At 32.0% G+C, this 17,043-nt stretch overlaps 1 protein-coding gene across 4 annotated transcripts in view; it reads left to right on the top strand.

Annotated features, from left to right (window-relative positions):
• The window catches only part of LOC107436256 (blood vessel epicardial substance), a 70,672-nt gene that overhangs the window by 48,471 nt on the left and 5,158 nt on the right, over window positions 1–17,043 (top strand). For all 4 annotated transcript variants that reach the window (XM_043043888.2, XM_016047893.3, XM_016047895.3 and 1 more), the window contains exons 2-4: window positions 5,344–5,974; window positions 11,939–12,047; window positions 14,713–15,055. In XM_043043888.2, the coding sequence (XP_042899822.1) occupies window positions 5,457–5,974; window positions 11,939–12,047; window positions 14,713–15,055 (970 nt within the window). In that variant the 5' untranslated portion in view covers window positions 5,344–5,456. The remainder of the gene's footprint in view (window positions 1–5,343; window positions 5,975–11,938; window positions 12,048–14,712; window positions 15,056–17,043) is intronic.

Genomic DNA, 17,043 nt, shown 5'->3' with positions numbered 1-17,043 from the left:
TATGTATATGTATGTATGTATGTATGTATGTATATATATATATATATATTATGAAACAATTTAAAATATCAGGTATTAGAACCTTTTTTTTTATCAATTTTAAGAGGTAAATTTAAACTAAATATAGATAAGGCGATTATATAAAAGTTTCATTAAATTTTAAAGAATTTGTTATTTTTTTCATTTATTTAAATCTAATCACTTATTTATTTTGCAGAAAATTTACATGCACACATACATACTCTTAACTTCATTAAGTAAAAACAATGTTTAGGTTTTATTTTTTATAAATATAGTTATTTTTTATATCCGATGAAAAGTTATTTTTTAAAACTGATCAAATTAAATGATTTAATGCGATAACAGGCAAGTTTCATAGCACTTGGAAGAAGTTCTTATTTTGTTTATTTTTTTATCTAATTATTTATTAATTTTGTAGAATTTGAACATTTTCATCATTAAAAGAGCATACTTTAGCATACTTCATACATACTTCATCATTAAAGAAACATATTTCATAATTAAAACGAAATAAACTTTAAGTTTTATTTTTTATAAATATAGTTCTCTTACATAACTGATGAAAAAATTATTATTTCCAAAAGCAACCACAGGCCAGACAGTAACAGTAAAAAAATTATACAAATAAAAAATAAGCACTTATCAATTCTGTTTTAAAAAATAAAATTTGTAAAGATAGTGCCGAATTACTCTGCCTGCCACAAAATGGCACGTCTAAGAGACATTTCTTTGAAAAGCCAATTCGAAAAATCATTTTGTACCAGGTGAAGTTAAATTGCCATTTACAGCTTTTGCGCTTTTATTGATCAATTTTTTCCCCCTAATTATTAGTGTGGAATACATTTCTTCTCAAAACAGAAATTTTACGAATTTTATTGATTTTGTCTCTGCTTAGCGATATCTCCCCAATTCTATCATCAAAACTTCCTATCTAAAGAAGGAATAAAAACACCCACTTCATTAAATATGTTACTGAAACCGATTTCAATCAATAGTTTTCATTTATGTACTTATAAGAGAAACTCTTAATTAATGGTTAGCTTTGAATTTTCAGAAACAACAGCTTTGAAAAATAAATTGATAGAATAAAAACAATTGTACTGGTTAGGAATATTCATTTTAATCTCTGAAATAAACCTTATCATTGATTTTTCAAGAATAAATCAGTAGTGATTGTACGATAGTTTTATTTTCGCCATTTCTGCGAGGAAAATAAATTCGAATAAACAATGACTATTCGTGAAATAAACCTAATTAATCCAATTTTCCACGTGATATTAGTACAAGATACTAAATTTGCGACATTTGCATCGACATCTTAATTTGTAAGCCTTTTGCAACATAACGGATAAAATCCGTTTTTCTTTTCTTTTTTTTTCTTCTTTTAGTCGTATGCCTGTTTAGGCAGTGGGGGTGCAATTGTTCCTGTTTTTCAGTGGCGCCATCTATGGCCAGGAATTCGACTTCTGCCACACCATTCACGCAAACACAACCAGTTTATAGGGCGGCTCACATTCACACACAAAGGAGAAAGGACATAGAACACAGAGAGAGAGAAAAAAAACATCCATGCCTTGCTCGGGATTCGAACTCAGGACCTTTCTGATGCAAGGACAGTTCCCTGCCCCCTACACAAGCCGGTCGGCATAGAAAATCCATTACGTAGAGAATATGATACGGAGAGAAACATTTTCATACTGACTTGAATTCCTAGCTGCATCTTTATGGAAGTGACATTTTTTCAAAAATAGATGCAGGGCAGAATATATTTTTGATTTCAAAATTTGAAAATCTAAAATCTAAAATAATGTCTATATAATATCAAAAGGCGTTTAAAAATGCTAACTCAGCGCTTCGAGTTGTCGGGGCTATTATTCTAATATGGATTTGATTTATGCCATTAAAATAACTCAAGTGGAATTCACTTGAGAAAAATTTACATTTAATACATGCAAATATATAATATAACTTTTCTCATTGAGGTGCTTTTTACGGAGTATACATTAATATTATTGAGATTCTATATTAAAAAAATATAGGCTAGAGTAAAAATGATTATAAGTTTGAAATTCACGTATTTTAAGAGCTGACGCAGGAATCCATTATCTTTTTTAAGTGATTAATTCAAATGTTGGTTTAGAGTCGTAATGGCTCAGGGGATAGAGCGTTCGCTTTCCAACGAGAGGGAACTTTGTGCCATTAAACCTTACATTCAATACGAATGAGGTGAACTGGGTTCGAATCCCGGTGATAGCTGGTCGATAGGAATCAGCATCTAGCTTGCACCGACATCAGTGCTGACGTGAAATATCCTCGGTGGTAGACGTATAATGGGAAAGAGGTCCTTTACCGTCAGGCTAACCGAGGGAGTTTCTCGTGGTTTTTCTCTTCATGTAACGCAAATGCTGGTTAGTTTCATCAAAAAGTCTTCCACTAAAGCCAATTTCTCCCAATACTTGATCCAGGAATTCCCTGTCTTCTGTATTGGGTTCAAAATTACAAGGCTACGGATTTGAACATTACTAGTCGTAAACCCAAGAACTGGGTCTGTTCAACGACGGTTATAAAATAAAAATAAAATGTTGGTTTAGTTGTTAAAGTCGCACTATGCAGCTACACTAATTGACTGTTTAAGTCTGTGATTCATCCATTATGATGATCCGAAGACAATACTGACCCATACGCACGTTACACTACCACCATTTAGATTGTAGAACAGTTTGGAATAATAATCATCCTGCACGCAAACTTCAAAACAATAAGCTTGTAGCAAAGTCTTTCAATTCCAGATGCCACTGTTTAGGAGTGGTATTTCTTCTGAAGTAGATGGAAGGACTGAATATATTTTTGATTTCCAAATGCGGACAAAGAAAAAATATATTGTCTATTTAATGTCAAAATGCGTTTTTGTCGCTTCGAGTTTGTCACACTTAACTTGTATTTATAACTTGTACTTAATTACTATTAGCTTGTACTTAACGACACACTTGTATTAATTTTTATTTTATATTATTATATACGTTCCTTTTTCTACACAAGTTGAGATGATTTCTTTTTTTTTAATGACTGCGAATTTTACACAATTACCAAACTAAAAGAAGTCAGTGAGCCTGAAATAACGGGAAATTACCATTACACTTAAAAAAAAGAAACAAGGCAAAAGTATTCCGGGACATGTCATCAATTACATCATATAAGAGGCATTTAAATTTATAAACCAAATAACATCAGTGATAGATAAACGAGACGTTTACATTTGTAGACTACTTGAAAACCACTTCCCATAAAAAGGCAGTTTAGTATGGAAGGACTAACATAGCAAGATTGTTTGTAATTTTGCCACCTGGATCTGTACCACGTTTTCCTACCACCGAATCAAGAGATTCCTTTTCCGGCATTGAAACCACTAGAGAAGATCGAGAAAAAAATGCAGGCCGATCAGATGCTCGTTTTTTAGCAAGAGCCTAACTCTAGCTGTAATAAGTGACCTGGCCGACAGAGAGACTTTTTGCATTTTAATTGCCGAAAAAATGTTTATTTTTAAGTTATTTGAATATTTGTTTCTTTCTTCTAACCCAATTAAAAAAAAATCCCTGTGTATGATTTCTGCATAAAATGTAGAATACTACTTTTGCCATAGGTGCCGTTTTGTCGTATGTTGAAATGAAATAAATTCGGTACGTAGGGGAGTGAATATGCATGTTTAGATAAATCACAAATTTCAAATTTTTATCTTGTCTTATATAGAAAAATAGACGATTAGTTACAAAATGAAAGAAATATAATTTCAATGGGGGAAACCATCCTCGCATCCCTGCTACGTAATCCATTCAATAAAAAATTAAAAATCATTGATTTTTCTTTTATAAAATTTGCTTTTTTATTTGAAAAGTAATTTTTCATTTAAAACTCAGCACCTATTTTCAGGCAATATTTATTTATGAGGATTTTCTTTTCTTTCTTTAAATGAAAAAAGCATGTACCTTCCAGAAAAAAAAATCAATAATTTATTCTACTCTAAGATTCCGACTGTGAAGAGCCAAGCTGACATAAAATGAATGTTAAGAGACTCGTCCACACTATTTTTCAGAAATGCTGACATTTCTAATTTTGGAAAGTAAAACGTTCCTTCTATTGCATAAACTCATCTATTTAAGAGCTTTTTGTAAAATCTAAACACGGTATTCGAATTTCCTGTGTATAATGTGAGTACTATGATATTATACAAATGAAAATTTTATTTTTAGGTAAATGAAAGTTCATTATAAAAATTACTCTGTAAAGAAACCGGTATTAATTTTGGCAGAGCATGCACAAAGGATAGTGAGTGAATAGCCATAGAGTGAAGCAGGAAGAGTTTAAATGGATTTTAATAAATACCCTATCTTTTCGATACAACACACAACTTAAAAATAATTTTAATAGTACTTAAACATGGGAGTGTGACATTTTGCATCGCAGAATCACCCCGGTGACAAGAAAATAAAACACACCTCTTATGTAACAAGCTCACTATTGACAGGTGCACAAAATGACGTCACTTACGTAATGTGAAAAAGAAAATGTATCTGTTGCCATCACACGACCAAGATATAATTATGTTATTAATTAATTATGTTCCGTGCAATAATTGGACGTTTGCAGGTGATGTCATGGTAGGTAAATCATGACATTTGTTGATTAAGATGAGAATCAGGTTCGATAGACATTAGTGATGTCGTTAACAAGTATATCCAACTAAATCCTATTCAAATCACATCACATGATTAGGCATAATCACTTCACTTCTTCTCGAGATGCAAGTACTCGATTGCGCTTTTCCAGAACGTACGTTCGTGAACATGCTGTTCAAAATCTTTCCAATAATTTCGTAACCATGATACATTGATTAGCACACTTTCAGTGATTTCTATCTTAAATATATTGCGTAACTTATTCCATCTTAAATATTTTGCCTCACTTATTCCATCTTAAACATTTTGACTAATTAATTTAATTCATTAGGCTCTGTGTAGTAATTGGATGCTTGTAAGTGATGTCATCGTAGGTAAATCATGGCATTTGTTGATTAAGATGAGAATCAGGTTCGATAGGCAAAAGTGATGTCATTAACAGGTATATCCAATTAAATCTGATTCAAATCACATCACATGTTTAGACATAATCACTTCTTCTCGAGATGCAAGTATCCAATACTGTGCAGAACCTATGCACGTTAATACGTGGTTCAAAATCTTTCTAATAACTTCATAACCATGTCACATTGATTAGCACACTTTCAGTGATTTCTATCTTAAATATATTTTGCCTAATTTATTCCAGGTATGGAGAATAGTCGGAAGTTGATGGCACAAACTGCTTGAGACTACCCAGATCCAGATGATGATGTGGGAAAGACTTTACTCCAACCACAGATCCCTTCCAGTTCCTCCTCAATGCACCCCAGCAACGACACAGAAGTTTTCTCCACCACCTCCACTCTAAGCACTGACGGGGTGCAGAGACGCTTGTGCGAACCGTGGGTGGAGACCAGGCACTTCTTACTGCAGGCGGCACACTTCTGCTTCGCTGCTGCCTTTGTGGTACCAACAGTTCGTCGACAAGCAGCCCAGTTTCTAGTTCGAGTTCTGCTGACGCTTGGGTTTCTGTCAGCAGGCGTTTGGGCAGCCCTAAAATCCTGTACTGGACCAGACGTTCTGGCCTGGAACACTACTTTACTGGTGGCAAACTGTGCTCAAGCAGCCTATGTGGCCTACAGAAATCTCCCCCCTAGAATCGCTCCTGAATTTCAGGAATTGTATTTAAAGGTCTTTCATCCCCTGAAAGTGGGAAAAGACCAGTTCCGGCAGCTGGTTCGATATGCTCACGTCGAACCTCTGGAACCTGGTGAACATTACGCTATGGAGGGTGTTTCATACACTGATCAAAGACTTGCAATACTTTTGTCTGGAAAGTAAGAAATCGTTGAACTTTAGAGTGCATGGAATTTTTTCTCATAAAACAAGCTGCTTTATTCGTAGGATGATTTGCATTTTAGATCAATTCATTTATTTTTTATTGTTTGTGGCAAAGTGACAAACATTTCTCTGCAAACATATTCCAGAGTCTGGAAACGTTTGATATCATCACGATGCAAAATGTCGTTGCTTATCCCTCTAAATAACTTAGTATGTTTTTAAGATTAAGTTTCAATTACTTCCTTTGAAACTTTTAAAACGATTCAACTTCAGGTAACTCAAATCAGTATTAAATCAATGATATTAGTGTTATTTAGTTACTGATCAATCGAGTGAGAACTAAAAACGCTCTTGCGTTTGAATTTTTACATACTTATTTATGTCAAACAAGTTAACGTAGCTAAGGGGAAATATCTTTTATTTCTTTTAAAAAGAATATAGATAAGCGATAAAAAATGTAACGCTTAAAATCTTTGTAGATGTTAGATTAACATGGATTTTATATAACTGGCCAAAGAAGTTAGATACACTACCCTACAATAATGGAAGAGACACTTTCCTTGTTTAATATTTATTTGAATTTCCCCAGAAAGACTTAGAGAACTACTTTATAATTTTAGAAGTGTTTAATTCATGCGATTTTTCATAATTTTCAGTAAAATTTAAAGCATTCATGCGTTTGAGGGACCGATAATAAATTGTGAAAAAACAAGTATTTTTAAACACCCTATGATAGAAAATCAAGAAATAAGTTTGTAACTTATATATATTACTTTGGTTGCCATTTGCAATAACTGCATAAAGTTTTGTAAATCTAGTTTAAATATTTAGGGAGATAGGAACATTTGTATAAAAAACTGTTTTTTTTATTTTTTTTATTTATTTATTTATTTTTCTTTTTGTCTGATGTTTTTTGCTATAATTTTAAATTTATTAGTAAAATTAAGCAAATTTTTTTCAGGCAATTTTATCGCTTTAAAATTTGAAAAAAAATTTGAAAAAAAAAATACGCAAGATATGAGTATTTAAAGTAAATCTTTTGTACTGCGCATGCAAGGAAAACATTTAAAATTATTTTTTCATAATTTGACAGTGAATCGTATTTGGCAATTAATAGAAGAAAATTTGATTTAAATATCCTAAGACTGTTAAAAGTTTGAAGAAATTTTCTAAGTAGCTTTTGTACTTTTTAAAAGAAAACTCAAAATGATGAAGGATTTTCTACATGTTTAATTTTGTTCCTGCGGTCCGGTTATAATAAGGTAATACAAATTGCAATAGTACATAATAATTTCTGTGGAAAGCCCCTAGTTATTTTTTTTTAAAGTACAAAACTACTTAGAAAATTGCTTGAAATTTTTTATAATTTTAAGAAATTAAATCAGTTTTTTTCCATTAGTTGGCAAATACGTTTCACTATAAAAGTACGAAGAAAAACTTCAAATTTTTTTCTGCTCATGCACAGTACAAAAGATTTATTTTAAATACTCATATCTTGCGCATTATTTATTTTTTTTTTCAAATTTTAAAACAATATTTTGTAATTAATTTTCAATTGTTCCGAAAATTGTGTTTGATTTTACTGAATATTTTTAAAGTAATAACATAAAACCATAAGACAAAAAAATATATATTTTTATAAGAATGTTTATATCTCCATAAATATGTAAGCTAGATTTACGAAATTTTATATAGTTATTGCAAATAACAACCAAAGTAATTGATGCAAGTTACAAGCTTATTGCTCAATTTCCTGGCATAGGGTGTTCAAAAATACTTGTTTTCTTTCACAATTTATTGTCAGTCCCTTACGCTCCTCAAACTTTAAACTTTATTGCAAAGTATGAAAAATCGCATGAACTAGGCTATTCACTTTCAAAGTTATAAAATAGTCCTTTATTCCTCTATAACCTATCGAAGCTTTTAATACAGATGTGACATGAGATCAATAAAAAAATTGACACCTCTTTTAGGTACTAACACTTGTTAAAACAAAAAAAATAGGCTTTGCTGTTAAGAAGAGAGATAATAATAGTATAATGCTGGCAACTATTATAGTTATAAATGACTTTTCAAACTCATGTTGATAGGATCCATCAGGGTTTGATGTTGAACCACTAACAGAATGAATAGAAGCATTTAATATTAGTGAAACCTTTTCTCTACATGGATATTAATGCCTCCAAAGAGATCGATTTATTTAACTTGTTAAGGAGAATCTATCAGAAAGCTGCAAAAAAATTTGCTCATATATACGGATAAAAATTAATTGAATTGATCTTTTTATACGATATTAAATTTCAATTAGAGTTTTTTTTATGAAAAAATAATAGTGTTCTCCACTTTTCAAAGATTGCATTTTATAATTTTTTTAAACTAATTATGATTTTTTTAAAACCTGGAATACTATTCAGATCTAATCAAAAATCCATCATTTGTTTTATATTTTGCTCATTAAGAAAATCATTTAAATAAAATGCCAGTAGAAAAAATTTAAGATTATATATTTATTATACTAATAACACATTGAAAATAGTATGAAAAGGATATGCTTTTTAAAAAAAAATTAAATAAATTCTAATCGAAATATTCAATTTAAAACAAAAGAACTGAATTCAACAGCAAAGAAATACGTTACCTCGATAACTATTCTAAATATTTTCATATTTTCTTGTGGTGAAAACCATAATTTATCTTATTTTATTCAATTCCAGTTTGCATATTCCTCAAAATTCAATTCAGAGCTAGATTAGAAGCTTTTCCAGGCCTACGATGGTTAACAATCTGGCATTAAATCTAATTTTTAAAACACTATTATTTAAAAGATGAAAAAATTTCCATATTCGCATTCAATATTTTAAAACTGATTAGTAGTCGTTCTTTGGTTAATATGTTAACAATATCTAATAAACTATATTCATAAGTTCAGAGTTTCGTTAAGAGAGGGTCGACCATTTCGAGTATGGTAGGCAAAAAAATTGTTGCCATAGTTATTTTATTTTATACTTTATAACCGTCGTTGAACAGCAGACCCAATTTTATGGGTCTACGATTTTATGGGTCTATGTTCAACTCCGTAGCCTTGTAATTTTGAACCCAATCCAGAAGACAAAGTAACTCCTGGATCTAGTATTGGGAGAAATTTGCTTTCGCGGAGGACTTTTTGATGGAGCTAACCCGCATTTGCGTTACATGGAGAGGAAGACCACGAGAACCTCAAATGGTTAGCCTGACGGCAAGGGGACTCTCACCCATGTTCTGTCTACCACTGAGGATATTTCACGTCAGCACTGTGGTCGGTGCAAGCCGGATGCTGAATTCGTATCGACTGGGATTCGAACCCGGTTCGACGCATTGGAAGGCGGACGCTCTATCCTTTGAGCCATCGCGGCTCTTGCTATAGTTATTGATTTAAAGATAGCTTCGTTGCTTTTAGTCGTCAATTGAATATCTCCTTTGGTAAAGATGTCTAAGACCGTTACACTCCTCGTCTGCCTCTGCATGGCACTGCTTAATAATAGTGTTTCATAATGGCGTAGAAATGCTTGCGTGTTTTACCTATTTTAGTTTCAAAATAGCTTTGTTCCAATCCCGGTAAAGGCATGGATGTTCCTTTGTACCATCTGTCCTCACTGTAGGAACAACGTTAACCCACCTAATGGAGTGCCTCTGAAAAAGTGGACAACAAATCTGCCCTTCAGATGCCTGTATGACGAAGGCCATTCTTCAGGCGGCCATTGGAAAAAAAAAAGTTTCAAAATAGAACTATGAAATTTTTTGCCACTAGATGAGTTTCTTAAAAAAATCCCCCCACCGAATTTAGGTAAAATCAAGTATTTTTACAGACACAACAGAAAATTTATTCTATGCCAATAGATTAAAAAAGAAGTAGAAAGTTAGTTAAAGCGGAAAAGAGATCTAATCAGAAATAGGAATTTATCGATTTATTTGTTATTAGATAAGTTATGCTTATCCAGTAACAAACCAAGTACAATGTTATTGTACTACGTAACCATGTCATTAAATGCATGAAAATAAACTTTAACAAATAAAGATATTATAGAAACGATTCGTTTTCTTAAAAGAATAAATTGAAATCAAATAATGAAAAGCAAACAGTTTCATACAAAAGGAGACTTTACTTCTATTGTTTCTAAAACATTTAGCATTTTGAACATTTCATCCTCGGCCGAAAATCTGAACTATGATTTCTATTCCTTCTTCACCGTAAATACTTTTTCCTGCTCACTGATTCACAATGCCGAGAAAACACTTGTGCAGAAATTTTCAGAATAACGACGTGATTTATGGTTCTTTTCATTCAGCTGGAAGTAAACTGTCTACTCACATTATTTCGACAATCCATCCCTCTTTCAAACTATTTCGGTTTCATAACTTGCAAGAGAGTTTTTAGTATCGTTTTCAACCCAAATTTTGTCGTGGAATATCCGATGTTTCTTCGCCATTTTCATATGGCAAACGTTTATAAATATACAACAAAAAATAGCGAAATATAATAATTAGTAACTTTAATGACATAAATTTGAGAACTTTTGCCAATAAATATAAATCAATATATTTGTGAATACTTTGGTCAGTTATATTTAGAAGATTTTTAGTATCGTTTTCAACCCAAATTTTGTCGTTAAATATCCGATGTTTCTTCGCCATTTTCATATGGCAAACGTTTATTAAAGTACAACAAAAAATAGTGAAAGATAATAATTAATAACTGTAATGACATAAATTTGAGAACTTTTGCCAATAAATACCAATCAATATATTTGTGAATACTTTGGTCAGTTATATTTAGAAGATTTTTAGTATCGTTTTCAACCCAAATTTTGTCGTTGAATATCCGATGTTTCTTCGCCATTTTCATATGGCAAACGTTTATAAATATACAACAAAAAATAGCGAAAGATAATAATTAATAACTTTAATGACTTAAATTTAGAGAACTTTTGCCAATAAATATAAATCAATATATTTGTGAATATTTCGGTCAGTTATATTTGTCAATTTTGCAATTTTTTTTGCGGGGGGGGGGATTTATTGTCATACAAATTAGTTGTTCGACAACCGAGTGTCGGGTAAAGCGTCAAAGGGTTAAAAGACCAAAAGCTGTGTGATCTCTAATTAATTTGTTTTTCCAACTATTTTATCAGCGATTGAAGTACAGGAAATTTTTTTACTGACTTTAAATTAACACAGATTCTTACAGGACGTGGAAATTTTCACTGTTACTTGTTTAGGTTTTAATTTAGTGAATTGTAATTTTTGTTCATGTGGTCAGGATGTTGAAACTGTAGAACACATTATATTTTATGGTAATTTCCATTCAAGTCAAAGAGAAAACTTAAAAAAGAAACTAAGACACTCAAGTATTTCTTGGCTACCAGTTTCGTCCTTGTTCGTCAAATGCACTGAAAACCTAAATATTTAGCGCAATTTTGTTTACAACTTAAACTTTTAATTTTGTTCTGCTTCTTCTTAATTTACAATTGTATTTTGACTATTGACATCTGTAAACTTCCTTTCATACTTTGTGGAGCGTGAGGAGTTGTTTAATAATTTAAATTAAAAAAAGGATTAAAATGATGAAATTTTTTTCACACTTTAAAACTTTAAATTTTTTTATTTTGAATTTTTTCTCAAACTACATTTTTTTGAATATAGTAATCTTTTATAGACATTTTTGTATCCACTTCCATTATTAATCATGCATCTTCTTTCATAATGAAAGTAGAACTAATAATGAAAAAAAAGGGTTAAAATGATGAAACATTTTTCTCGCTTTAAAACTTTACATTTTTCTTATTTTTAATTTTTTCAATTATATTTTTTTTGAATATTGTAATCTTTTATAGACATTTTTGCATGACCACTTCCATTATTAATCATGAATCTTCCTTAATAATGAAAGTAGAACTAATAATGAACTTTTTATTGAAAAACAGGATGAAAGTGACGTGTGAAGAGATTCTTCTTCATTACTTGTTGCCCACTGAATTTGTCGATTCACCTGAGTGGGAATCTTGCGACGTCAATACAGATAAGCGCTTCCAGGTAAAGACTTATACAAAAATAACTTGTAAGCTAATGATCAGATTTTCTCCTTTATTTTCAGATGAAAGCACAAGATTGCATTAGTTTATCAAATAACTTAAACGTAAAAGAATTAAACATAGGGAGACAGTGTTTTATTATCTGTAATAAAACAGTGTTTTATTATCTGTAATAAAATATTACTTTTAAATGATTAATTATAGATCATTTAAGTTACTTTGAAATATGACTACAATAAAAATGGAAAAATGATTTATGCCGCAATGCTTTTCATACATAAAAGGCTTTCATGCTATTTCTTACTTGCTAAATGCCCGTTCTTCGAATGGGGGGGGGGGAATCGATAAATAAGTATTAATCAACACTACGAAATCATTCACATAACTAAAAAAACATCGACATAATAAATTGAGCTTTAACAATTAAATTTTTTTTAATTATTCGTCACCCATCCCGGTGACTTTATGTTATCAGATTAAGCAAAACATGTTTTTTTGAAGTTACATAGCAACATTAGTATGCGTTACTAAAATTTAGCAAGTATCATTAGCGTCAATAATAAAGCAATTTTTTATGGGTTTTCTTAAGAGGTATTTTTTCTCCATTAATGCAGCTTTTTAATACAAAACAAATTTTTTCATTTGAATTTCTACCTATTACCAAAATTGATTAGACATTATTGGCGTTAATAACAAGAAGGCAAGTTTTTGCCCTTTATGTATTCGAGTAAGTACATTTTCTCCATTAATTTGGCATTTTAATGCAATTTTCTTAAAAAATTTGATTTGTACCTATTACCCAAATCGGTTAATTGTAATTTTAGAGAATCGACAATAAAAGTTTTACAATCATTTTTGGCGAACTAACTAATGTCGGTACTTATTTCGAAGGCCGTAAAATTCAGCAAAATATTATTATAGATGCCAATAATGATTAATTGAATGTGGTACTAAATACTTCTGGTACTGCCTGTGGGGAGAGTAGATTTCGACAATGCCGACCTTCATCTATCAAAAGATACATCAAGATTGAATCGAATTATCATGTCTTATATACTAGTGAATTGATATTTAATAATTGTTGTTACGCCACAATACTTCCCCACCAGAATAAGGATAGAATTCGATGAACGTAACCACTAGTTGCCGTATTTGCAAAAGACTGGGAGAGCTGTATTAAGTTCACTAGATTTTGACCACTTGTGGTGAGAGCTATATTAAATTCACGAGTGTGTGTTGTTGCTTCTCTGCTATTAGCCCTCGAGTATGTGCAGGAAACCGTTGTGTGTAAATGAGACCGAGAAGCAACAGCGCGAGGAGGACGATGACGCAATCACAATTTCAAGTCAACTTTTCAATGTGGACCATCTATCGAAGTAGGCGTGTTCAAATCATAGTTGGCGTATCCGTCGAGGTAGGCGTGTTCAAATCACATCCACAGGCCACCAGAGTGGGGAAAGGGTCTTTCACCAATGTCAATTTTCATCTATCAAAAGGTACCCCAATATTGAACTGTGTTAACATGTCTTATATACTAGTAAATTGATATCTAATTCTTGTAGTGGTAGTTACGCTACACTGCCCTTATAAGTACTATGGTGATGAGAACCTATTATACAAAGGTGCATAACGTAGATAATGGAGTAATAGTTTTTAACCGCCCTCTGAAATGGTTGAGTACCCAGATATTACCATCCTACACATTCACAGATACCTTAATTTTTAATTATTTGTTATATATTCCGTCGCTGCTTCATACTAAATGTGATATTAAGAATTTACCATAATTTTTTCATGGCTTATTATATTACTTTAATTTTATTTTATTAGTTCATGTTGAATATCCATTATTTAAGTTTATAGAGACACGCTTTAAAATCGCAAGTATCAATAAAAGAACTACGTGATTTCTTATACCTTTTAAAGTATCAATTCGGTGGCACTATTCTCATATGTTGGGAAATTGTTAATGTTGGTTCAGCTTGGACAATCTAACATACGAAACTTAAGATAAATAATTCATATAAACGTGTGATAAAGCTAATTTCTTATTGATTAGAGTCGCAAGCTATAAAATCACTCATATTATAAAATACGTATTAAAAATACTCGCTAAACGCTAATCGGAGGGAGTTATAAAGTAAACAGTTAGGACAGGCATATCTTTGAACGTATGTACACTAAATGTAGTGCAAATCTGTTCAGAATGACAGATTTTATCGGATATGTACACACATACATATAAACATACTGCTTTATTAATATAGATATAATTTCTGTATTCTTTCTAGAAGATGTTTCGAGTTACACTTTTGTTTCATTATACACTTTTTCATAGAAATGCTCCCACACGAATGCATTCAATGGTGTCCCTAGAAAAAGTCTTGTATTTCATTCATGTTTATTTTATTCCATTTCAGTTTACTTTCTTTTCTATTTCAAATTAACTATTATTTTCTAATTTTTTGACAAATATATCTGAAGACAAATTTTGGTCTTATGCTGCTTTTGCTCTTTCCCATATTTGACTTTGATTTTGCTGTATTATTTTTATGCTGCATCTTCAGACAGATTTTCAACTCACTATTATTTAAGAATTTGATTGGATTAGCAAAATACCTGTTAACGCATTCTATTTACGTTAATCAATAATTTTCATGGTGCAGGTGACGCTCACAGCTATAGAACGTTGCCAGCTGCTGTGTTGGGGCCGCAAAGAGTTGCTGACAATCTTGGAAAACAACCAGTTCCTCAATTTTGTGATGTACAATTTAATCGGCAAAGATATCACGCACAAACTGTACTCGCTCAACGATCAACATCGGAAGGATACCGCTCCGGAGAAGCTGTCCATTGCTGACTCTCTCGATTTCTGGAGGAGTCCCATGGCCAGGTGTCACTCGGTGGACATGGTGCACACGAGCAAGAAAGGACAAGTCCGATCACTCTTCTGGAAGAAGCCCGAGAAAAAGAACAGGAGAATGAGCTCCCTTCTTGCTGATCATTTAGGTAATTCTTAGTGTCTTTTGCCTCCCACAGGGCGTTTCAAAAGTCCCGGAACATTCAAATATCACCAGAAACGCATGTCACATCGAAAAAATAAAAATTGATACGTTTTTGCAAAAAACTATACACCATGATACCGAACTTAATCCCTACTCCCTGCTAGTCACTCCAGTCTAGGGGGTGAGGAGAGATCGAATTCAGTATCAATAGAGAGATTTTAACAAGATTTCCAACAAGAATGTTTTTAATTTTTTAGACATATATTACGGAGATATCTTCATTTTAAATAATCATTTTCCTGTTGCAATGGCAACACCATTTGTGAACCAATATGCAAAAGTTTATCAGTCAAATTGAGGTATTTTTTCTGGAGAATCTAAATCTTCAATAAAAAATGGCGAATTCCATACAATAATATGAAGTTGTTCCCTATTTAATCCCTTAGGGCGAGGTCAAATCTTTTTTATCGAAGGATAGCTTTTCGTAAAATATTAAAAATATATTATTTTTATTATTATCGAGATATTTCAACCATTTCGGGTCTTTTAGAACATTTTGCATAACAGCTCCTGTTTTTCTTCGTACGATTCTTATATATATTCCATCGTCATCGAGCAATTACGCGTTGAGAATTAATTTAAAATTTAAATGTGTGGGAGCGCCCCAGATAGATTGACGGAGGATATGAATTGAAACAAGGTCCTTCTTTAGGCCTGCAGCCGATTGCTCAAACCATCTTAGAAAAGAGTTAGTAAAAAGAACTATATACTTCTCATCAACTTTCAACAGTTGCCTAAAATTACCTTTGGTAAGTGTTAGTTAATGTGTAAATATTTTATATGTTATAATTTATATTTTATAACCGTCGTTGAACAGCCCAATTTTTGGGTTTACGACTACTAATGTTCAACTTTGTGGCCTTATAATTTTGAACCCAATCGAGAAGACAAGGGAACTCCTGTATCAAGTATTGAGAGAAATTTGCCTTCGTGGAGGACTTTTTTGATGTAGCTAACCCGCATTTGAATTACATGAAGCGGAGGATCACGAGAGCCCCCCACAGTTAGCCTGACAGCAAAGGGACTCTAACCCATGATACGTCTACCACTTAGAATATTTTACGTCAGCACGGTGGTCGGCACAAGCCGAATGCGGAGTATCGACCAGTCATTGCTGGATTTGAACCCGGTACACCTCATTGGAAGGCGAAGACAAATATTCATAGATTGAGTGGTTGCTTTCTTAAAGTTCCATTTTTGCTTTTACTAAAATAATGCTCATAGCTACCTCTCTTGCCCATACTTTCTGATAAGAGATATTTCTGCATTAAGAACAATTTAATAGTTTCTCAGAAAAATATTAATTTAAGGGAGCTGGATCTTTCTGTAGAGGGAAATGCAGACCCTACTGCAGTCAAGGTTGTAAACTTGGCACGAGTTAGCCCTAGAAAATTTTTGAAATTGGATAGTCACAGTATTTTTTATATTTACTTAAAGTATCTCCCTTCTATCTTGTAATAAACTTTAGATGAAAAATTTTTAAACTTTTTCTGTATTTCTCTGTAACGCGTTCTAAACTATAACCTGTAACAAGGCTTCTAAAACCGATAGGAGAGAGCGAGCACCAAAGTTTGAAAATTTCCCATACATCAGGAACTTTTAACCTGTAGTCGGTGTTTCGGCTTTGCTAGAGGAAACTAATTGAAATGGTCTTGGCATTCAGTAGGCTGTATAGTGTCTTTGAAGAAGAAAAAAAAATTCTTTAATGAACATATTTTACAGGAATAATATAACTTCATGTGAATGGAAAATGAGTTTCTTTACTGTAAATACGATTTCTATTTAGATACAAGAAGGACGGCGAGACTATTTTAAAGTCTATATCTTATTCATTTAACTTATCATCATACTTTTACCACTTTCATAATTATATATAAGTCAACGCAACTGCATATCTCATTATTCAATTGGTACGTAGTGGACCTAATCCTA

The sequence above is a fragment of the Parasteatoda tepidariorum genome, chromosome 2 (assembly GCF_043381705.1).
Source record: "Parasteatoda tepidariorum isolate YZ-2023 chromosome 2, CAS_Ptep_4.0, whole genome shotgun sequence".
NCBI classification, from domain to species: domain Eukaryota; kingdom Metazoa; phylum Arthropoda; class Arachnida; order Araneae; family Theridiidae; genus Parasteatoda; species Parasteatoda tepidariorum.
Note: the sequence above shows the minus strand (reverse complement) of the source record. Positions and strands in the feature narration are given on the sequence as shown.